Here is a 19,806-nt window from a genome sequence, read left to right on the forward strand (position 1 = left end):
TTAGCTATGTAGCAAATTTCAGTATTTATATTAGGTGAAAAGGAGAGGGATTTTGCTTCTTTTGACCATTGTGCTTTGGAATCGGCTAAGATTATGAAGCACATCATCCTTTATAAAAGTTCTTTTTGCCCTTCGGTCTTTCGTTTGTTTTGAGTTGTTATCTTTCTGGTTATTGTTTTTTCCTGCTATACGGAAGCAACGATTGTCTAAATTCTGTATTGCTCGCAGTTTATTCAGGTTTGGTTGGGTTTTTGGACGTATCTCTTCTTGGTTTGTATCAAAAATTCGAATGGAAGAATGATTGTTTTAGATTTGCTGTAATATTTGCTAGGAAAATGATTTTAACACTCCACTATTTGATAACAACCTTCCAAAATTTGTCTTCTAGTGTTTAAAATTACACATAGCACAATTCTAAAATCACAAAAGAATACAAATTTTGTAGTGTAGTTATCGGATAGTGGAGTGCTAAAATCATTTTCCTATTTGGTAATGTTGGAAAGTTCATGCTTCTAATTTTTAGAGATGCTTCTAGATTTTCTACAATGTTTGCTACAATATTTTTCCCTAAAATTAAGGGATGCTTCTAATGTTTAGGGATGTTTCTGCAATATTCCATATTCCATATGCACAATAGTCCATATTCCATACGGTAATTCGACTCATCAATCAGTCCAATATAGGCGGATGAAAAAAAAATCAGTCCCAGCCGAGAAAAAAAAAGAAAAAGAAATCAGTCCCAGCCGAGCAAAAAAAAAAAAGAAATCAATCCAGCCGAGCAAAAAAAACAAAGAAATCAGTCCCAGCCGAGCAAAAAAAAAAAGAAATCAGTCCCAGCCGAGCAAAAAAACAAAGAAATCAGTCCCAGCCGAGCAAAAAAAAAAGAAAGAAATCAGTCCCAGCCGAGCAAAAAAAACAAAGAAATCAGTCCCAGCCGAGCAAAAAAGAAATCAGTCCCAGTCGTGCAAAAAAAATTAAAAAAATCAGTACCACGTAGAAGTGTTGTCATAGAATATTATTCTCCTACATGTGCGGCTAATGTTCATCTAGTCGAGGTGATTCCTAAATCTGTAGCATAGCTTTAGCGGATTGTTTCCAGCTTGTGCTTAAATCCTTTTATCAAAAGAAGCTTGTGACGACGCTCTTCTTGTTTTATCGAACTTATTAACCTGACATGCAATGTTTGCGGAGAAAGTCATTAGCTTACACGGATTACAATTGCGATTTCTTGTCACGCCCTATCAGTTGTTTAATAGTAGCTAATGAATCGCATTACAAGTTCAAGAAATATTTCGTTGAAAGTACTCGTAATGTGATTTTACTTTAGAGTGCATTTCGTTTCTTTGATCATGTCCAGAAAGATTGCGCGACGCGCAATTTCTTTTTCTTCTGCTTTTTTTGACACATCGAGCTCTCTTGGCCTCTCCTTTTTCACTCACCCCAAAAGTATTGGTAGTACTTGTCACGCCCCGCCCCGCAAAACGACACCCATTGTGGGCCCGAGTCGGCGCGGCCACGTGGCATTTCCAAACGCCAACCAAACAATCACTAAACAACAGATATTAACTCAGAATAAACCAACGGAAGACTTAACATTAATATTATTAAAAGAGTCGACTTTATACCCATAACTTTACATACTTGGCAAACTAAAGTGCAAAACATCATTTACAAAACGAGTCGATTATATATACAAGACAACTCACTACCACCAACACAATCAACATCCTCAAAGCCAACCCCAAAACGCCGACCGATAGTGGACCATCCTACAAACCCTTGCTATCTGGCAATCCAAAAGAAAACCAGGAGTGTGTAAGATATAGAATAAATTCAATAAAACTCAACATAAACAACTAACTGAACAACTACAATTTATGTTCACAACACATGCAGTGACACGTCTGCTACATCCCATGTACCCAAGGTATTGTGTCCCGCACACCAAGTTCCCATTCACTGTAAATAGAACGGCACGGCCCACGACAAGGTGTGATTCACTCCACAAACCTTATACGGGTACAATCAACATACACCAATCATGCATGCCAGTAACTAAACCAACCATAGCATGATGCACAACCAACATGTTAACATCTTATTGAAGATATAAGATATCAAACACACTCACCTGTGAGTCGACCAAAGTATGCCAACTTACGGTTTTGGCACCTCCCGATTACTCAGCTCGTTACCTAACCACACGCTTAACCGTATTAGTAATGAATTCAACGAACGATCAACACAAGAATAATAAGCTCATAAGGAACTAAACAATGGCCAAAGAATAACACACATGAAGTTCAAACACAACAACACTCCCAAAATAACAAAACATCCTACAACCAGCCTGTCTTTAAAAGACTGTAGCATTTTATAGGATCAAAGTTGGGTCATGAAACTACCACCATTAGAAAGTAGACTTTCAGTACACCAATATCGATATAGAGTTTGTCCTAAATAGATTTCGAATGACAAAGTTACGACTGTCCAAAGATGCACACTTAGAAACACAACTCTGCAGTTTCTGCAGAACAGCCTGTGATCGAATGCTCATTAAAAATCACATACTCAATCTTTTCCATTAATTTTAATACCAAAACATCACCAATTGATCAGTGTTTAAGACTCATGAGAACCCATAGCCAGTAAGTACATTTAACTATGACAACATTGATGAATAACATAGCTCCAAAACCTGCCCAGATTTTCAGAGTTAACAAACCATTAACTTCAGAACCGAAACTGAGTTTTCCTAGAAGTAACTAAGGCACAAACCTTCCATGTTCAGAAAGGTATGTAAGTCTAGTTTCAGAATCAAGAAACGGTGCGTAAAACCGACACCCGAGCAAGAAGTTATGCCCATTTTTCCAACACGTGTCTGTGCTGCCTGTACAGACGCGAATCTGACAGCAGCTCGGTTCATGATTTTTATCTTTTTCCATACTACTCAGAAAATTCTGAAATTTTTACAGCGCATGCTACACACACATAGACATCTCCAGTAAAATTACCAAAAAAATAACATGGTCAGCCTGTTGATGATAAAAATAGGCAAACACAACAAATTCGCAAATCTGTCACAAAACAGATTCTCAGGATCAGACCAACATTCGAAAATTCACAGTAAATTGAGTTCTTAACCTTTTCAAGTGATTCCAAAGCCAAAAGAACAAACATCAAATCTAATTCAGATTTCATGAAGAAACCCATGTAAATTTCGACATAAAAGGGTGAGAAATAGACAAACTCAGAGCTGTACGAATCTGTCCAGCAACAGATATCATAATGCAGAGCATACACGAAATTAAGCAAAAGGGATTGAAAATTACCTACTGAATTGAGATTTCAAACACTCTTCTTCCTCTTCTTTTCACCGCCTCTCTCTCTCTCTCTCTCTCTCTCTCTCTACGTTAGAACAAAACCCACCCTGATGGGTTTCTTTCTTTTTTTTCTTTTTGTTTTATGACTCACACTGTTACACACACACGGCACACATGCACAATACTTTTAAAAAAATGCACTTTGCCCCTTTAAGTTACTAAAGTATAACTTTAAAGCACCTCAAAAATAAAAGGATGTTACAGTACTATTCAACTGGATGCGACTAAATCACATGGGTGCAGTGTACCAACAATACTTTTAGAACCTGTGAATGAATGGAGAATTGACGAGGAACATCATTGAAGTCTTTCCTCGTACACTACAAAAACTTTAGTGCAGTCATTCAGAGCCTCTTTTGATCCAAGCTTTTAACTCAATGGAAAGCACATGGAATTATTGCCCCCAAAAGGGGGGGGGGGTGGGGCCTTAGCACTTCTTGTTTCCTTGGCAGCTAAGGAGCAAGATGGTACTATTTCTTTTTTTTGAAACACAAGAGAAACGCATTGATAAATATAATAATTACAAGCTACCGTGTTCAACTAATATAACTGTTACAAAGACCTTTTATATACAAGGAGACAGATAACACATTCAAGTCAAATGAAAGAATTGAGTCCAGTAATAAATTGATCAGACGGCCAGGTGTCCAAGCCACGCATGATTCTTGTCAATCTTCAGCTGTCATGGTAGTTTTACAATTGACAATTCTTGTGAATCCAACCGCTCACCCCCCAACCCCAGTTGGGACCTCCAAACCACAGTCACCGGACCCAATATCAAACCAAGCATTCAACACCGTAGACGCCAAACCGCGTAAGAACCCCACAAGTTCGAAGGTGTACACCAGATATGAACGCCCAATCACAAACCAAACAGCCTCACAACCATCAAATTGCATCTATTTCAAGAGACGCATAGCACACCCCAAAAGTAACAAGCGCTACACAATGAGCGCAGCACTGGTGAATAACCGCTGTCCGAATCGCGTCCATACTTGTACTTGAAATCTCTGGGCCAGTTTTGTACTCGAGAGGTGACCCGTCTATGTAAAATTCCTGGATCCGTCACTGCTGACGACAGCCAAAACAGATCAATCATCCTAAACTAGTGTGAGTGTAACCAGCACTACACAATGAGCAAACAACCAGAGAATAACCTCTGTTCGGATCGCGCCCATATTAACAACCGCCAAAAAAAGATCAAACATCCTAAACCAATGGAGGAAAAAATAGTGCATGCATGTACATGAGAAACTTAGATTTTTTTTTAACAAAATTTCCTTCAAACTATGTCGGAACCATGTACATCGAACGGTTCCAGATACAGTTGTGTCTCGAGTTGTGTTTTCCTATGCTTTTTTTTTTTTAATTTCTTTTACCCTGTCCTTTTCTTTTTAACTCTCGAAAAGCAAATCATTGTGTGGACATAAAAAAAGATTCCCTAAAACGAACGTGACAGTAGCAGATTTCCAAGTATAAAAGGTTAAGCCCAATTACTCAAAACGTAATTAAAATAGAAAAGGGTTGCATCACTTGTTTATAAGTCAAAGTTGGTCTTACAAAATTGTTTCAAGTCAAGTTATAACTCCGACTAACTTCATCCCTTTTTCTTATACTTTTTCAACTGGTTCAAAATTTTTATTATACCTAGTGAAGGTTTAACTTTTTGAAGGTTATTACTCATGTTAACGTGTGCAGCCTCTAAAACCGCAAAATCAAAGATTGAGAACAGAAGTGTATAGCGAGAATTGAAAGTGAAATTGACGCAGCGGAATTTCAAGAGACTAGTTAGCGTACTAGTCCAAACGAGATAAACAACTCATAGCAACGAGCAAATCTTGTGCACAAGGAAGAAAGAGAGATTAACTCTGCAATATTATTGATAAAAAACTGAATAATTGAATTGGTTACAGCCCTTTTTATAAGACCCTAGCCCTAGAAATCCTACTGAAAAAGAAATCCTAAATAATACCAAAACAAGTGGCATTAAAGAAAAATAATTCTTAATTAATTAAAATAAAATCCTAATTCTTGTATGCCAAGAATCCCGATAAAGTTAGAAATCAAAATCAAACCAAATACGGAAAGTTAATAATTCTAACCTAAACGTAAATACTCCTAGTAAAAATCTTATTCTAAAGCAATAGAAATAAAATATAGAAACGCCACAATCTTGTCCTACCTCAGAAATCGAAGGATGTTACTGAAAAATTATAAGTAGAAGGCAGGTTGGGAGAGTCTTGGGACATTGCCGCTGGGGACCTATTTAGCATAGACGATTCCTATCGGGGGTTAAAACTGGAATTGTGAGAAACTATGAGCGCGCTATTTAAACGGCGCGAGTAACTAACTACCGTTTGTATGCCTTTCAATTGTGAGAGAGAGGAAATGGAGTGTCAGGTAGTGTTGTTGAAGAGAGAAGACTGTTTCCACCCCAAACACGACTCTCTTTTCTACGACTGGAAGGTCTCTCTCTCTCTCTCTCTCTCTCTCTCTCTCTCTCTCTCTCTCTCTCTCTCTCTCCATGCAGATACATGCATGCACATATAAGCTGATTTCTACACTTTACTTTTCACTTGTCGGCTTGGCTTTCCTTCTTCTCAATTTAGACAATCAATTGAGGAACTTCTGAAACTTGTGATCTAGCTTTAGTGATTGTCATTTCTTCGAAGTCAAGGCCAAATGTAAAATGTTTCCATTCGATGGGGGCAAAGGTGGAGCCATGGCCGGGGTGAAATTTTGCCTAGAATTGTACAGCGTTCATTGTGAGCCTTATTTTGGACTAACATTGCTAACATAATAAATCTTTTTGTTTTGATTATGTCATTGTGGACACTCTTATTAGTGAGAATTCAAGTCACGAAACATCGCAGGGTTGAGAGAAAGATTTAGGCTTTTTTTTGGAACTTGGGGATGGAAGGGCAAAAGAAGGGAAAATAATAATGTTGAAAAATGAGAGAGAAAATTAAGAAGAAATTGGAGAAAAGTGAATTTGTTTTTCAAATTTTCTCTTCTCTTTCTCTAGAAATCAAACATGGGAAGGAATATTTAAAACTTTATTTTCTTTTCCATCTCTTTGCCTATGTTCCAAACACATTATCGATTTGCCCAGCCTTCATGTGAGAGCATTTGTGAAACTGGGGTGGAGGAATTTCATACATTCTTGCTCCAACAAACTTTTATCGGCAAGTTAGTCTTTTGCATGTCAATGACTGTGAATTAGAGAGTGAAGCCAAGTCACACGTAGCCTGGGTACCAAAGTAAAATGAAGCATATAAGCGTGAGAGACATACATATTAGTATATTACAAATCTTGCTCTAACTGCTTGTTTTTTATCAGAAGCTTGTGATTTGGTTTTTGATGCAGCACGTAGGTGAAAGTGAATCTTAATTATTGGTACCAAAAAGAGAGTCATTACTACAACAGCTTCTTCTTTTTTTTTTTGAGTTCCACCCAATACTTTAGGTACCAGCCTACCAGGAATGGATAGGGTGAGTGTCTCTTGCCTGCACAGGACAGGCGCTACCAGATGAGCACACCGTGCGTAAGGGAGAGTGTGAAGTGAAGCCCCATCCTTGGTATCAAAGTCATTCTAAACATAGAAGCATGAGGGCACCCTTACTCCAAACAATTTTTTTTTTTTTTGGTGAACTACTCCAAACAGTTAGTATTTGGGGTTGAGTTTTATCCAAGGCTGTGTATTGTGTAAGAGCAAGACAACGTCAAAGATAATTTTGAAGCTTGTTTTTTCTGTTAATTATAAGATAACTTTCTGAATTTTCCTATGTATTTATCTGTGCAGGTTCTCGTCGGGCCTTCTGATTGGGAAGACCACTCCCTGTGGAAAGGAGCAGAGAGATACAGGGTTCACAATCTCCCGAACTGTTATTCATGTCCAGGGCTTTATGAGCTTGGCATAGTTATATCAGGAGCTCATTCAGGAAGCAAGATCGGAAATCTTGATCCAGTTCCCTTTTACCTTGGACAAACTGGCAATGTTAGGAGTAGACTGCAGTGTTATGGCCGCGAAGGCGCTCATTTAGAAAATGGCAACTTCAATGGTCAGGTGAATGATTATGTACCCCAACAAGGGCATGGAGCGTTTTCGGAGGCCTTCTCCAGGGGCTACACCATCGTGTATAGATGGGCTCCTGTAAGTACATCTTCATTTTTTTCGTCATTATTTTAAAACTGCTTGAACTTAATTCCTTGGTAAATAGATGGTGCAATTTGATCTTCCTTGGGTAATAGAAGATAAGCAAAAACGGTCGATACAGGTTTGAAAACGACAGCAATTACATCTCTTATTCTTAGGATGAAAACCAGCGATGATGTGATGTTCTGTTTAGTTCGCGGACACCTAGGGGACAGTTTGGCAACACTTCTTATACCCCCCCATGTTTCTCTGCATATCAACACTGTTCACAGTTCACATTCTTTAGGTGGGGGGGGGGGGGGGAATTTGCACTCTTAGTACACTTTGAGACATTTACAAGATGCATGCATCAATTGTGTTTTGAATCTTGATATTTATGGTGACTATCTGATGTTATTTTTATAAGCTTTGAAGACACCATCACATGCAAGAGATATAGTAGTAAACTTAACAGCTGTATATTTTTAAGGCGTCTCGGGCTTGTCGTTTTGTGTCCTTTGATGGTTCAAAATCGTGTGTCAGCTATGTCTATGTCGAGTATTCGTGTCTGTGTTGTAATGTTTGATACCTTGTGATCGTTTTGTGCATGGATACTACTAACTAAGACTTTATTTGCAAGTGTGCATGTTTAGAATTAGTTGCCTCCTCAAGATGTAGGAAACAGTGGGTGCCAGCAAATTTGAAGTGATTAATTGGGCTTCTTATTATACATTTCTTAATTGTTAAACAGATGAAAAATAAGGAGGAGGCTGAAAAGGCAGAAACTCGACTGCTTAACACCTATGATTATGCATTGAACAAAGGCAACAATGGTGTTCGTCGCCTTGAAGAAGTTTTCCAAAAACTTCAGGGAAGTACTTCAAGCGGTGTCCAATTCCTCACACTGGCCAACAACTGGATGAGGGCTAATGAGTGCCAGCCGATGGATCTCATCCATTGGCTACAGCAATGTCCCTTCAGTAATCTCAAGTTATCCAGTGTGTTTGATACTCCATACGGTAATTCAACTCATCAATCAGTCCATACTCCATACGGTAATTCGACTCATCAATCTCATCAATCAGTCCATACTCCATATGGTAATTTGACTCATCAATCAGTCCCATATAGGCGGATCAAAAAAAAATCAGTCCCAGCCGAGCAAAAAAGAAAAAAGAAATGAGTCCCAGCCGAGCAAAAAAATAAAATAAAATCAGTCACATGTAGAAGTGTTGTCATAGAATATAATTCTCCTACTTGTGAAGCTACCTTGGATGATGGTTCCGCTTGCAGAAGGCAGCCGGTTGAAGGTAGAAAAAGGTGTTGGCAGCATAAAGGTATGTGGGGCTATGACACTGGAGGAAGTTCATCAGATATATGTGCGGCTAGCACAGCGTATGGATCCATCTGCCGTAGAACACCCGTCTATGGAAGGGAGAGGTGTGAGAAGCACAGAGGCAAAAGGGCCGCCTTCTGAGTTATGTACATAGATTCAAGTTCAAGTGTCTGGTACGGGTATCTATATAAGTGTCTGGTACCTGTCTATTCGTGCTAAATAAAACCATGGCCTATTACCTTTGGAAGGTAAATCATACTTAGCTATTACCTAGCTTGCTAATGTGTAAGGTTTTCCATGCCGTAGACATTTGAAGTCAGGTCATTCGTAGAGTTCTGCTGAGTGGTTTACTAGGTCTATTAATGTCTGTATTGTGACTTGTAAAATGTCCTGCATTTCTGTAAATGCAACTTTCTATTGTGCTTTGTGAGATGTTATCTTGTTGAATGGACCAACTCAGCATTCGGATGAGAGATTGCAATGTTCCTGGATAATATTAACGAGTCATTTCATGCAATTTGGCTTTCCACTTGAACTCAAGTCAATTCTCCTTACCTGAATAATGCTCGAGAATAGCCCCACTATTACCTCTTGTTTGCTCATCCGAATGGTGGTTGCTAATGCAAAGTAAGACAAACTATGATGAGAAAAAGAGATAGAAACTTATGAGCAACAACAAAGCCGTCCTTTAATGAGATCATTAAACTGCACATCTGCAACCTTGAGCGAGAGAGAGTATACAAAGCTGTGTTGAAATCTTGAATCAATGATATATACGGACCTTATTAATAATCGCCATAGCTTAGCTAAATGGATTGACCTTATTAAATGGTCTGAAACATAGGCGACAGCCTTCAGCATTGTAAAGATGGCCAAGCACAAGTACCCTTCAATAACTGGGTCAATGTGGCTGTTGTTGAGTTCCAAAAATGGGGTAGTCATGAGTGCAGGGATGATGGTTGGTTGGTGTTCCTTTTGTTGGTCACCACTTCTACAGTGGCTTCATCTCGCGACGGAACCCTTAAGAACGATTTCATAACATCATAAACAGTAAAACCAATCGCCACTGATGGCACAACCTGACAATACACCAACCAAAACAATTATATCCATGTCACAGACAGAAAGAATAAGAAGAATTCTTCTGATACCTCATAACAACTGTATTTTTACCTTGAGGTAGTTGATGCTGAGCCCTGAAAATAATTGCCTCCACCCCTGACTGTGGACAATCTTAACAAGACTTTCCATTGTCCCTTTCAAATCTCCACTATTAGACGACAAGAGTCGTTGAACCTGTCACCACAATTTTATTGTTCTATTTATCAGTGGATGCTTTCATTAGTGTTACATAGACTGGGATATGAGTGTAAGTTTTGGACAAGTGTTAGACTCTTAAGTGGAATGATTTCGGTAAGGAATGGTATGATCCATTGCCTCCCAATCAAATGGTTGGTCATTCCTTCCAATGGAATGGCCGTTCACCATAAGTAGTACACAATGATTACCATGTACATTGTCATTTTTTCCAGTAAACCAAACACTTGAACGACAATCTCATACACTATATTTATTATATTGCCTCTTCTATTTTTCAGTAGTAAAGGCTGTTTGCAGGCTAAAATAGAGCAGTTTATGTATTCAATGGAGATCTATTGATGGTCATGTACCAATCTCAACAACTTATACATACTTCTTGGGTTCATGTCCAACTAGGAATATTAGACAAATCTCTCATATACTTGCAGACCTTATCCAAGTTCAACAATCCGACATGGGTACCTCAGAAATTTAGGGAGTTTATATAACATTGAGTTTTAGTTGCATATATACATACATACATATATATATGTATATATTGAGAGAGAGAGAGAGAGAGAGAGAGAGAGAGAGAGAGAGAGAGAGAGAGAGAGAGAGAGAGAGATTACCTGCATTTGCCGCCTAACAACATCAAGAGGGTATGTAAAAGTTTGACCCATTAAACCCGCAATGGATCCACACACAAGTTTCACCACTAAATCATTCTTGTGTTCCTGAGGGACATGGCTTTTCATTTCCTCGTAGAAGTAAAACTTCAAGCCAGCATAAGGAAATATTCCGTAGAGTGATGGAGCTGAAAACAGTGTCAACATGTTAGATAGCTTAACCAATTAGACCTTGTACGAAGTCTACGGAAATACTGCAATTAGACATACCCACGCCACGGTATAGGCCTCTTATCCCAGCCTCTTTGTAGGTTTTGGAAAAACAATCCACAATCCCTCTGTATACTTGTTCACTATGAACAAGCCCTTTAACATTTAACTTTGGTGATCCCACAACCTGCACTATCATAAAAATTCGTCTTGTAACTTCCATCTTCGAACTAGTCTCATCTATAAGATCGTCAGTTTGGGGAACTAGACACACAGAGAGGACGAAAAAGAACAAGCAAATTCTTATTAGTTTTCTATACCTGGTATGCCAACTTAGTACGAACTAAATCAAGAGGATAAGTAAACAGCACAGCAGTTCCTCCAGCAAATGATCCTGCCACGAGATCAAGAACGGGACCCCTTCCAATGTCTGGGAAAGTCTGTATAATCCACCGACGATACTGCTCATATGCCATATAATGCAATGCCGCATAAGGAACAATTCGAGCAACACTTGCTCCATTCCCTCTGAAGATAAGTTTGTCCACATGCATAAATACATGGTTGGGAAAAAGGAGGGGAAAACAGTACCCAAAAAAAATTCAAAGATTACATAATCAAACAATTCTAAGCAAATACCCGCCTGTAAAAGCCCAGCACCCCTTCTGTTCTCACAATCTTCTTACACGATCCCAGTAACCCTATGCTCTGAAATTCTGCTCTTCTGGTCTGAAACAAGAAGAAAAGAACTAAAGGGAAAAAATAAGTTTTTCTTCTAATTTTTATGGATGGTCTGCTTCCTAACAAAATCCAGTTGCATTACTTATGTTTGAGAAGTAGAAGCCTACAGATAAACAATTCTGATCTCCAAATAAAGCAAGACAATACATTATTGATCCAATATCGATAGCGGATCTACCAGCCTAATCAGAGAAATGTAACCATGTCTACTTCGTATATCTAAAAGTGCAAATATCCAACACAATCCTGTTATTTTTTTGGTTCATATGAGAGAGATGACCAGCAACGGTAAAAGTATCATAGTTTCAAGAGAATCCAGTTCTTTCAAAAGTCGAGATCTTCTGCCAGAGCAATCTTTATTGCCAATCCAAAAGCAATGCAATATTGGGTACTGCGTAATGAATTACATGGTGATCTGGGAAAGGGAAGGCACTGAGATGGCGCAACCTAGAGGTGGAAATGGGGAGAGAGAGAGAGAGAGAGAGAGAGAGAGAGAGAGAGAAAGAGAATCTGTATTTGAAGAAGTCTGGTCTTCAGAGTCTATACATGGTTGAAATCCCCTTCCCCTTTCCCCATTAATAAATATGTTATGCCAATCAAAAAAAATAAGAGATTCTATACATGGGGAGTCGGACCCCATCTAAAGAGTGTCCACGACTCAATATTATGCTTTGATGTGGCCATCATCACTTACCATAACAGGCTGGATGGATTCACAAAATCCACCACAACGAAAACATGCCAGATGGATCCACAAATTCTACCATAGTCTCATTGGTTGGAACATTCTTAAATCAACCTGATGATACCCTGCCATCGAATAGCAATAATATCCCCAAAGATTCTACAGTAAATCATCCAGGTTGGATCCATTGGGGAGGGCTAGAAGTAGGCATCTATTCTAAATTGCTGTGAAGTAAATATGAGTTACTTATACCCAACTCATCAATGGCAATCTTTTATTTTTCTGCTAATATGTGGCTGATAGGATCAGACATTAAGAAGAAAGACCTTAGGCGGAAAAAATAGGGTTTTCACTCATTTCATTGGACTTCCCAATGTATTGTTAGAGTGATATATCTAACTTCCCAAAACAAATAGAATAAGTAATGACACCATTCCTTCAATACTTGGATATGAAACCTAATCAATACCTTTCGATATCATCAGAAACTAGAGCAAGTACCACAGCATAGCTAGGCAATACATAGTCCTTTCATTTAATGAGATTGTAATTAACCAATTAGACTCATATAGTTATCACAGAAATTGGCACGGCGATATTCACCTAGCAACCAGGGGCCTTGAGAAGCCTTTGGTCTGAAGTTCGACTCTCACCCGAGTGTAATCAATTCCTGTGCTGGGGCAGTCCATGCAGGGCTTTTCCTGGTTTTGATTGTCCCCTCCCCCCACCCCAGTGGACCCGTGGTATTGGTTCCCCGGATTAGTCGGTCCACTAGACCGGCTTCCGAGTTATTAAAAAAATCATCATGACACTACAGACAAATGTAGGACAATGGGGTGGTCCTAATATCCCTTCTATGCAACATATTCAAGGAAAAAAAAAACTATTGGGAAAATGGAACTGAAACTCAAGTAACCTTGGTCCAAAGTACATGAAATCACAATTCAACACGATTTTAACAGAACCCACTTCCTCAACTCAAATACTTAATTTAGAACAAGAAATAGTTATTCTCAATCGAAACCAAAACATGAAAAGAAAGAAAGAATCAAAAGCAGCAGAATCAAGAAACTTATAAAGCAATCAAGAATCATAATCAAGAACAGGAGCAGATAATAATAACAAAAAAGGTACCTGAAACAAGATCTTGACTCGCTCAAGGGGAGCTACAACAGTTTTTGCAACCCCACCAGCCACACCCCCAGCAATCAACTCCTTTGCAATAAGAGGCATACCCTCTATAACCCCATCCCAATGCACACACCCCTCCCCTTCTTCTCTCCCCTTTGCCATAGTTCTAGAGGGAGAGAGAGAGAGAGAGAGGATATCTGGGTATGTGATACTTTCAACTTTCAAGAAACAGTTGATGCAGACAAAGGGGAAAGAAAGAGAGGAATCGAAAACGTTTACTGTGCTGTAATATATTGTGGTTAAATCCTGTTGTTTAACGCGTGTTATGGAGTATAAAGAATTAGGACAACTCAGCCTGTCAGCCACAACGCCTTTGTTGGTGGGATTCCGAAAATCCAAAATACTGGTAAGAAAAGTCAAGTCAAGGAATAGTATTGGACAATTTGGACCTATTCTTTTATTTTATGGTGGATGAGAGAGAGGTAGTCTCTATTGTTGTTCTTTTAAATAAGAGAGATACCGTTTCAGAACACTTTTTTAAAAAATAAGTACTTATTTTATATTTTCAAATTAAAAAATAATATAAATGAAAAATAATTTTTTGATTTTTTTTTTTGCACCGTATAATAGATCTCGATAAGATCTATTAAACAAAATCCATATTGATAGAAAAATTATTTGCGTAAATACATTATTTTTGAGCTTGAAATTGTCTTTTTAAAAAATAAATACTTATTTTGAGTTCCGGAACGGGACATCATTTAGCTTCTTTTTTTTGTTGTTATTCAATTTTTTTTGTGTTTGTTAATTTTTTTTATCAATTTTTTGGGGATTATTGCTTCTTCATGATAAGAGGAATCTAAAAAATAAAAAACTATGATCGAAATCCAATTTTTTTTGAATAAAGACAAAAAAAAATTAGCTTATTGGCTTTTTTTTGTCTTTATTCAAAAAAATTGTAATTTTTTATTTTTTAAATTCCTCTCATCATGACGAAGTAATAATCCCTAAAAAATTAACGAAAAACTAACAAATGCGAAAAAAACTTGAATAAGGATAAAAAAATAAACCAAGTAGAAGAACAAGCCCTTAACTGCACCATAATTGTATTGACTAGATGGACAATTTGTCTTTAAGCTCAATAATTGTCTGCTTGGTTTTTGAGTTTTCTCCTCGTACAATCCTTTGATTCTTGGAGCCAGACAACAAGAAAGTAATCTTTTGGGAGATTTTAATATTTATCCGAATTGACTTATGTTTTCATCCTGCTCATTTTGAACACTTATGTTTTCATCCTCTATCTTTTTTAATCCCAAAATTACCCTTGTGTGTGTGTATATATATAGTAGCTAGAGAAATTGAGGACGAGAACTTAAGTCCTCCCGTCCCCGCTATTATTCTGGCCATTAATATCCCACTGATTTCGCCTTCTAATCCCGGAAATCTCTACAAAAATTGAATCCATTTCATTTGAACTTTGGGCTCCCCATTTTTCCGAAAACCACTCCATCTGCAGTCCTCCATCCGAACTCAATCGCCCCAATGAAGACAGAAAAATCGTCCATGATCTCACACATCTGCACCGCCGCCGCCGATTCCCTCCTCCCTCTCACCAATCAATCATCCTCCGTCGTCATCAATGAAGCCGACAGAAATCTCTCTCCGGTACCGTCGTTGTCCACCGATTCCCTCCTCCCTTTCGCCAATCAATCATCTTCTGTCATCGATGAAGTTTAACGGAGAAGCGGGCGTTATCGTGGTTGTCGTCGATTTCGTCAAAGCAAATCTGCAAAAGGTAGTCTTCGAGGTTCTTAGCGAGATCGACGGCCCAGTTGGTTTCCAAGTCACGAAGGGGTTGTATGCACCATGTGGAATTGCCCAAAGTTGTTGGTGCCGTCCTCCTCGCCCATCCCTTAGACATTACGAAAGAGTCGGTAATGTTATGCTAGTACCTGGTATGCAAAATAAAAGGTTCATGAAGCAGCATGGTTTGAAGGTGAATCTTTGGATTTTGGCTTCCAAAAACCATCACGGTGGTGATGGTTTGGATTTTTTTTTTTTTTGTTTACAACTTGTTTCGGTATCGCAAATAAACCATGAATTGACAATTGAATATACATGGTTTTTTGTCGTCTTATTCGTGATAGAGATAAACCATGTTTTTGTTTGGTTTATAACTTGTTTGGGTATTCATGGTTATATTGGTTTTAGTTTTCATGGTAAATTATTTGTATCATTTACCATGAAATATATTTTTCTGTTATTTAGATTTGATAAATTAATTGAACCGTTTACCATGAAATATTTGTTCGAATCAGGGGACATTTTTCGTGTTCACGTTGTAATAGTCATGGGATATTTATCTTGTCTACATTGTAATCGTCATGGTAATTTAACCATATAATGTCATGGTAATTTAACCATTTAATCATTTAACGGTTTGAGTATGTCATATTATTTCTTTTTTTATGGTAATTTAGCCATGTTCCATGTAATAAAATCAATGGAAAATATGACTTTTTGTTGTCTGGTTGGCCAACTCGAAGATTGAAGAAAACATGCAAAGATGTGGTCAATTTATCATGTTATATTCCTTAAAAAAATCAATTCCACAATTACATTCCATGATTAAAAAAAAGTAATCAATAATATTTAAATTTACCAAATCCCACTAAATTAGGAAAATAATCTAATTCAATCCCATTAAATTGGGAAAACAATCCAATCCAATCCCACTAAATTAGGAAAGCAATATAACATAATATATGTATATCATAATGAAAAGGGTAAGAAATGTAATTCACACTAAGAGGATGAAAACGTAAGCATGAAAAAATGGCGGAATGAATTCTTACATAGCATAGATAAAAAGGATGGATATTTAAATATTCCTAATTTTTTTTAGAATTCTCTAATTCCGATGTAGATGAGATGTCTTTGACAGTCAAGAAAATTACTTTGACCAAACACCTTTGACATTCAAAATTGTTTTAGTTGAGATGCACGTAAATCGACGCGGACAACTTTAACAGTTAAAAAAATTATACGTATTGACCGGACACCAAAAAGATCCTCATTGAGACCAATCGGGTTGGCCCAATCCCTCCCCTGGTCTCTAATTAATCAGTTAGTTATCCAGGGAAAATGACGGTCCAGGACGTGTTTTGATAATTAATACCCGCCAAAGACAAACTAATAACATTTGTTAATACTGAAAATGTACTTGGAGAGTATTAATTATCAAAACACGTCATTGGCCGTCATTTTCTCATTATTTGTTGATCTTAACAAGCTGAACTACTAATAGGGACGTTTCCACTAACTAAAAAGTTGTAGACAATAACTTTGGATTTTTTTCTTGGATATTTTCAAAAATAATTGTGTAGAAGTCATAATTTTTTACTTTTGTTGTTTCTCTTGTCAAAACGAACCAATAATACATCAAAATTTGACACAAAATTAACAAACGCGAATTTTTTTTAATAAGAACAAAACCTTTGGTTAGCGGAAATGCCCCTAATCCAATGAGGAGGCCTTTTAACAGAAATTCTTAATCTTCAAATTACCTTTCAACTTCATGCAAAAGTAAAATCTTTTGTCATTCTTTGCCTCACCTTAGTCCGACATTATATCACCAATCCTATAATATATAATTATATGTACTATTTTTTGTGTCAGAATCACTTAAAATTTTAGGGAAATGATTTTGTCGCTCTCTTTTTTTGTTAACGTCACTCCCCTATAAATGTATTTTTACACCAAAAATACACTTGCAAAAAAGTGACGTTAACAAAAAATAGAATGACAAAATCAACCGCCAAAATTTAATAAGCCTTATAATTAGCGAGTCCATTCGATATACATCATGAGTCATCCTTCTTTTTTTGTTTTACTAATTAAATGTACGTCAAGCTATTTGTCACACGTGTCCTATCATTGACAGGCAATTTTCTTCATAGTAGATCTATTTTGATGAACTGGGGGTTCATGTTGTGCCTCCAAGGCACAATAGCTTGCTGTGAGGACCCATTTTGGATTCTCCTCGGGACCATTAGTTTGATCTGATCCGTTCATTAGCTTTGGCTCGTTGAGTGTTCAACAATTGCAAAAAAATCAAGCCGATCGGATAATAGTAACTGCAGGTACAAAACACGTTTTTATTCTCAAAAATCCTACTCATCAAAAGAAATTCAAGAAGAACATGTTTTGTTCCGGCATTTAAGTATGTCCGATTAACATGATTTTTTGCAGGTCATACCAACCAACAATCCGAACACAACAACGAATTGGATTGAGTTAATGGGCCAAAAATGGGCCTTACAACAGGCTATCATGTTTAAGACACAGCAGGCGCGCTCTCTCAAATGGATCAGAGAAGATTGGGTTAAAGAGACTTGTTCCCTCTGACCCAAATAATGAAACATCTCCTCCTTCTCGTAAAGATGTTCTCTCAAATGGATTAGAGACGATTGGGTTAAAGAGGCTTATTCCTACCGGCCCAAATAACCAAACATCTCCTCCGTCTCCCCCTCCGCATAAAGGCGCTCTCTCAAATTGATCAAAGAAGATTGGGTTAAAGAGACTTGTTCCCTCCTGCCCAAATAATCAAACATCTCCTCCGTCTCCCAGTCCTATTTCGATACTTAAAGTGGGTATTGGGACAGCACCACTATGTTTTGATGCACAAGCATACATGTTTACTACATCGAAACGAACAAAACTGTTGTAGCTCCCATTTTCTAGGGATGGTTTACTAAAACTGTGTAGATCCCTGAAATGAAATGAAGTGAAGGGACAGGTATATGTCAAAAAATCATGCACTCATGCTGTGTTTTCTTGGAGATCACTGGTTCTTATAATGGGGAGCAAAGCACATGATCATTGATTCTTCTGGAATTTTGTGTGGGAGAAGTAAGCCAAGATGCTGTTCCTCCTCAGCCAAGGAATGAACTAAGCATATTACTTCTGAAAGGGACACTGCTTGATAAACAAACTACTGATGATTCTCCCTCCCAGAAAAAAAAAGGGTAAATTGAGTAGGAGGACATACTATAAGGGTTTTTGCCATGATAAGGATATAAATATTTTCCTCTAAAGTTTAAAGGACATTCTGTCCAAAATTTACAAATAACCCCTCCCAAAGTTGACCGGCGTTGACCAAGGTTGACCAGCGTTGACCAAAGTTGACCGGAGTTGACCAAAGTTGACCGGAGTTGACCGGCGTTGACTGGCGTTAACCGGCGTTGAAAGTGTCTAAAACCCTAGGGTACCCTATGAAAGTGCCTAAAATCTTAGGGTACCCTATACATGAAAGTGCCTAAAACCCTAAGGTACCCTATGAAAGTGCCTAAAATCCTAAGGTATCCTATGAAAGTGCCTAAACCGCTAAAACCCTATAATAGGAAAATGAACCCTAAAACCCTATAAAAGTACCTAAAACCTTAGGGTACTATATGAAAGTGCCTAAAATTTTAGGGTATTCTTTATATGAAAGTGCCTAAAATCCTAAGGTACCCTATGAAAGTGCCTAAACCGCTAAAACCCTATAATAAGAAAATGAACCCTAAAACCCTATAAAAGTGTCTAAAACCTTAGGGTACCTTATGAAAGTGCCTAAAATCCTAGGGTACCCTATGAAAATGCAACAAGATCGAAAAATACGAAAAAAGACATATTTTGTGTTAGCCAAACAAGGCCCTTGTCTCATTTAAGATCATTTAAATTAAAAAAAATATTTTTTATGTTAGCCAAACAAGGCCCTTGTCTCATTAAAGGCAATTTGGTCTTTTCACGGACCTTAAACTCTAAAATATTTTCATTAATGGACTGTACACATCACTGAAACTTAAGCTGGACTAAATCTACTTTGGGACCTCTTCTTTTGGACTTTAGACCAATTTGCTGAAAAAAAAAAAAGGGTGGAACCAGTGAGTGAGGGCTCTATTTCGGGGGTTCGAATTTTGCTACTCTAAAACAACATATATATATATATATATATATATATATACATACATACAGATTCAATCAGGTAAGGGCGCCCTTACCTTGTTAAGGTAAGGACCTCCCATTTTCCGATCGAATTTCGATGATCCGAGCCGCTCAATGTGTTTAGAACGTGATTTTAAGGGTACTCGCAAGAAATCGGCAAAAAAAATGACCGGGAAGGGCTTTATCCGAGCAGTTTTTGTTTATTTTTTATCGAACGGTTCAAATAAAAACTGTTCGAATGAAGCCCTTCCTAATATTTTTTTTTGCTGAT

At 37.7% G+C, this 19,806-nt stretch overlaps 2 protein-coding genes and 1 long non-coding RNA gene across 4 annotated transcripts; 1 reads left to right on the forward strand and 2 right to left on the reverse strand.

Moving 5' to 3' along the window:
* Positions 1–1,573: 1,573 nt before the first annotated feature.
* On the reverse strand, positions 1,574–3,465 carry LOC131320087 (uncharacterized). Its single transcript, XR_009198104.1, has 3 exons — positions 3,333–3,465; positions 2,132–2,195; positions 1,574–1,786 (listed from the first exon to the last, which is right to left on the reverse strand). It is a non-coding gene; the product is annotated as an uncharacterized LOC131320087 (long non-coding RNA).
* Positions 3,466–5,627: 2,162 nt separating this feature from the next.
* Positions 5,628–9,326, forward strand: LOC131320085 (protein EFFECTOR OF TRANSCRIPTION 2-like). 2 transcript variants are annotated; one of them, XM_058350665.1, is made up of 3 exons: positions 5,628–5,849; positions 7,187–7,537; positions 7,636–7,780. In XM_058350665.1, exons 1-3 carry the CDS (start codon positions 5,745–5,747, stop codon positions 7,696–7,698), a joined length of 519 nt encoding a protein of 172 aa, XP_058206648.1. In that variant the 5' UTR covers positions 5,628–5,744; the 3' UTR covers positions 7,699–7,780. The 2 variants fall into 2 exon arrangements, with proteins under 2 accessions (XP_058206648.1, XP_058206647.1); XM_058350664.1 differs by lacking the exon at positions 7,636–7,780 and adding an exon at positions 8,271–9,326 and having other exon boundaries at positions 5,631–5,849.
* Positions 9,327–9,518: 192 nt separating this feature from the next.
* Positions 9,519–13,843, reverse strand: LOC131320084 (mitochondrial carrier protein CoAc2). The gene is made up of 7 exons (XM_058350663.1): positions 13,551–13,843; positions 11,634–11,719; positions 11,311–11,518; positions 11,051–11,177; positions 10,784–10,968; positions 10,029–10,151; positions 9,519–9,934 (listed from the first exon to the last, which is right to left on the reverse strand). The coding sequence occupies exons 1-7, from the start codon at positions 13,707–13,709 to the stop codon at positions 9,794–9,796; spliced, it is 1,029 nt and encodes a 342-aa protein (XP_058206646.1). The 5' UTR covers positions 13,710–13,843; the 3' UTR covers positions 9,519–9,793.
* Positions 13,844–19,806: the final 5,963 nt, after the last annotated feature.

Source organism: Rhododendron vialii, chromosome 3a, assembly GCF_030253575.1.
Source record: "Rhododendron vialii isolate Sample 1 chromosome 3a, ASM3025357v1".
In the NCBI taxonomy this organism is placed as follows: Eukaryota; Viridiplantae; Streptophyta; class Magnoliopsida; order Ericales; family Ericaceae; genus Rhododendron; species Rhododendron vialii.

Excerpts from the sequence above, each read along its gene's own strand:
- LOC131320085 (XM_058350664.1), top strand. The coding sequence starts at position 5,745 with ATGCCTTTCAATTGTGAGAGAGAGGAAATGGAGTGTCAGGTAGTGTTG. Across the intron at positions 5,850-7,186 it reads CTCTTTTCTACGACTGGAAG|GTTCTCGTCGGGCCTTCTGA; the intron begins GTCTCTCTCTCT and ends TTATCTGTGCAG. Across the intron at positions 7,538-8,270 it reads TCGTGTATAGATGGGCTCCT|ATGAAAAATAAGGAGGAGGC; the intron begins GTAAGTACATCT and ends ATTGTTAAACAG.
- LOC131320084 (XM_058350663.1), bottom strand. The coding sequence starts at position 13,709 with ATGGCAAAGGGGAGAGAAGAAGGGGAGGGGTGTGTGCATTGGGATGGG. Across the intron at positions 11,519-11,633 it reads GGGGTGCTGGGCTTTTACAG|AGGGAATGGAGCAAGTGTTG; the intron begins GCGGGTATTTGC and ends ACTTATCTTCAG. Across the intron at positions 11,178-11,310 it reads GTACTAAGTTGGCATACCAG|GTTGTGGGATCACCAAAGTT; the intron begins GTATAGAAAACT and ends ATGATAGTGCAG.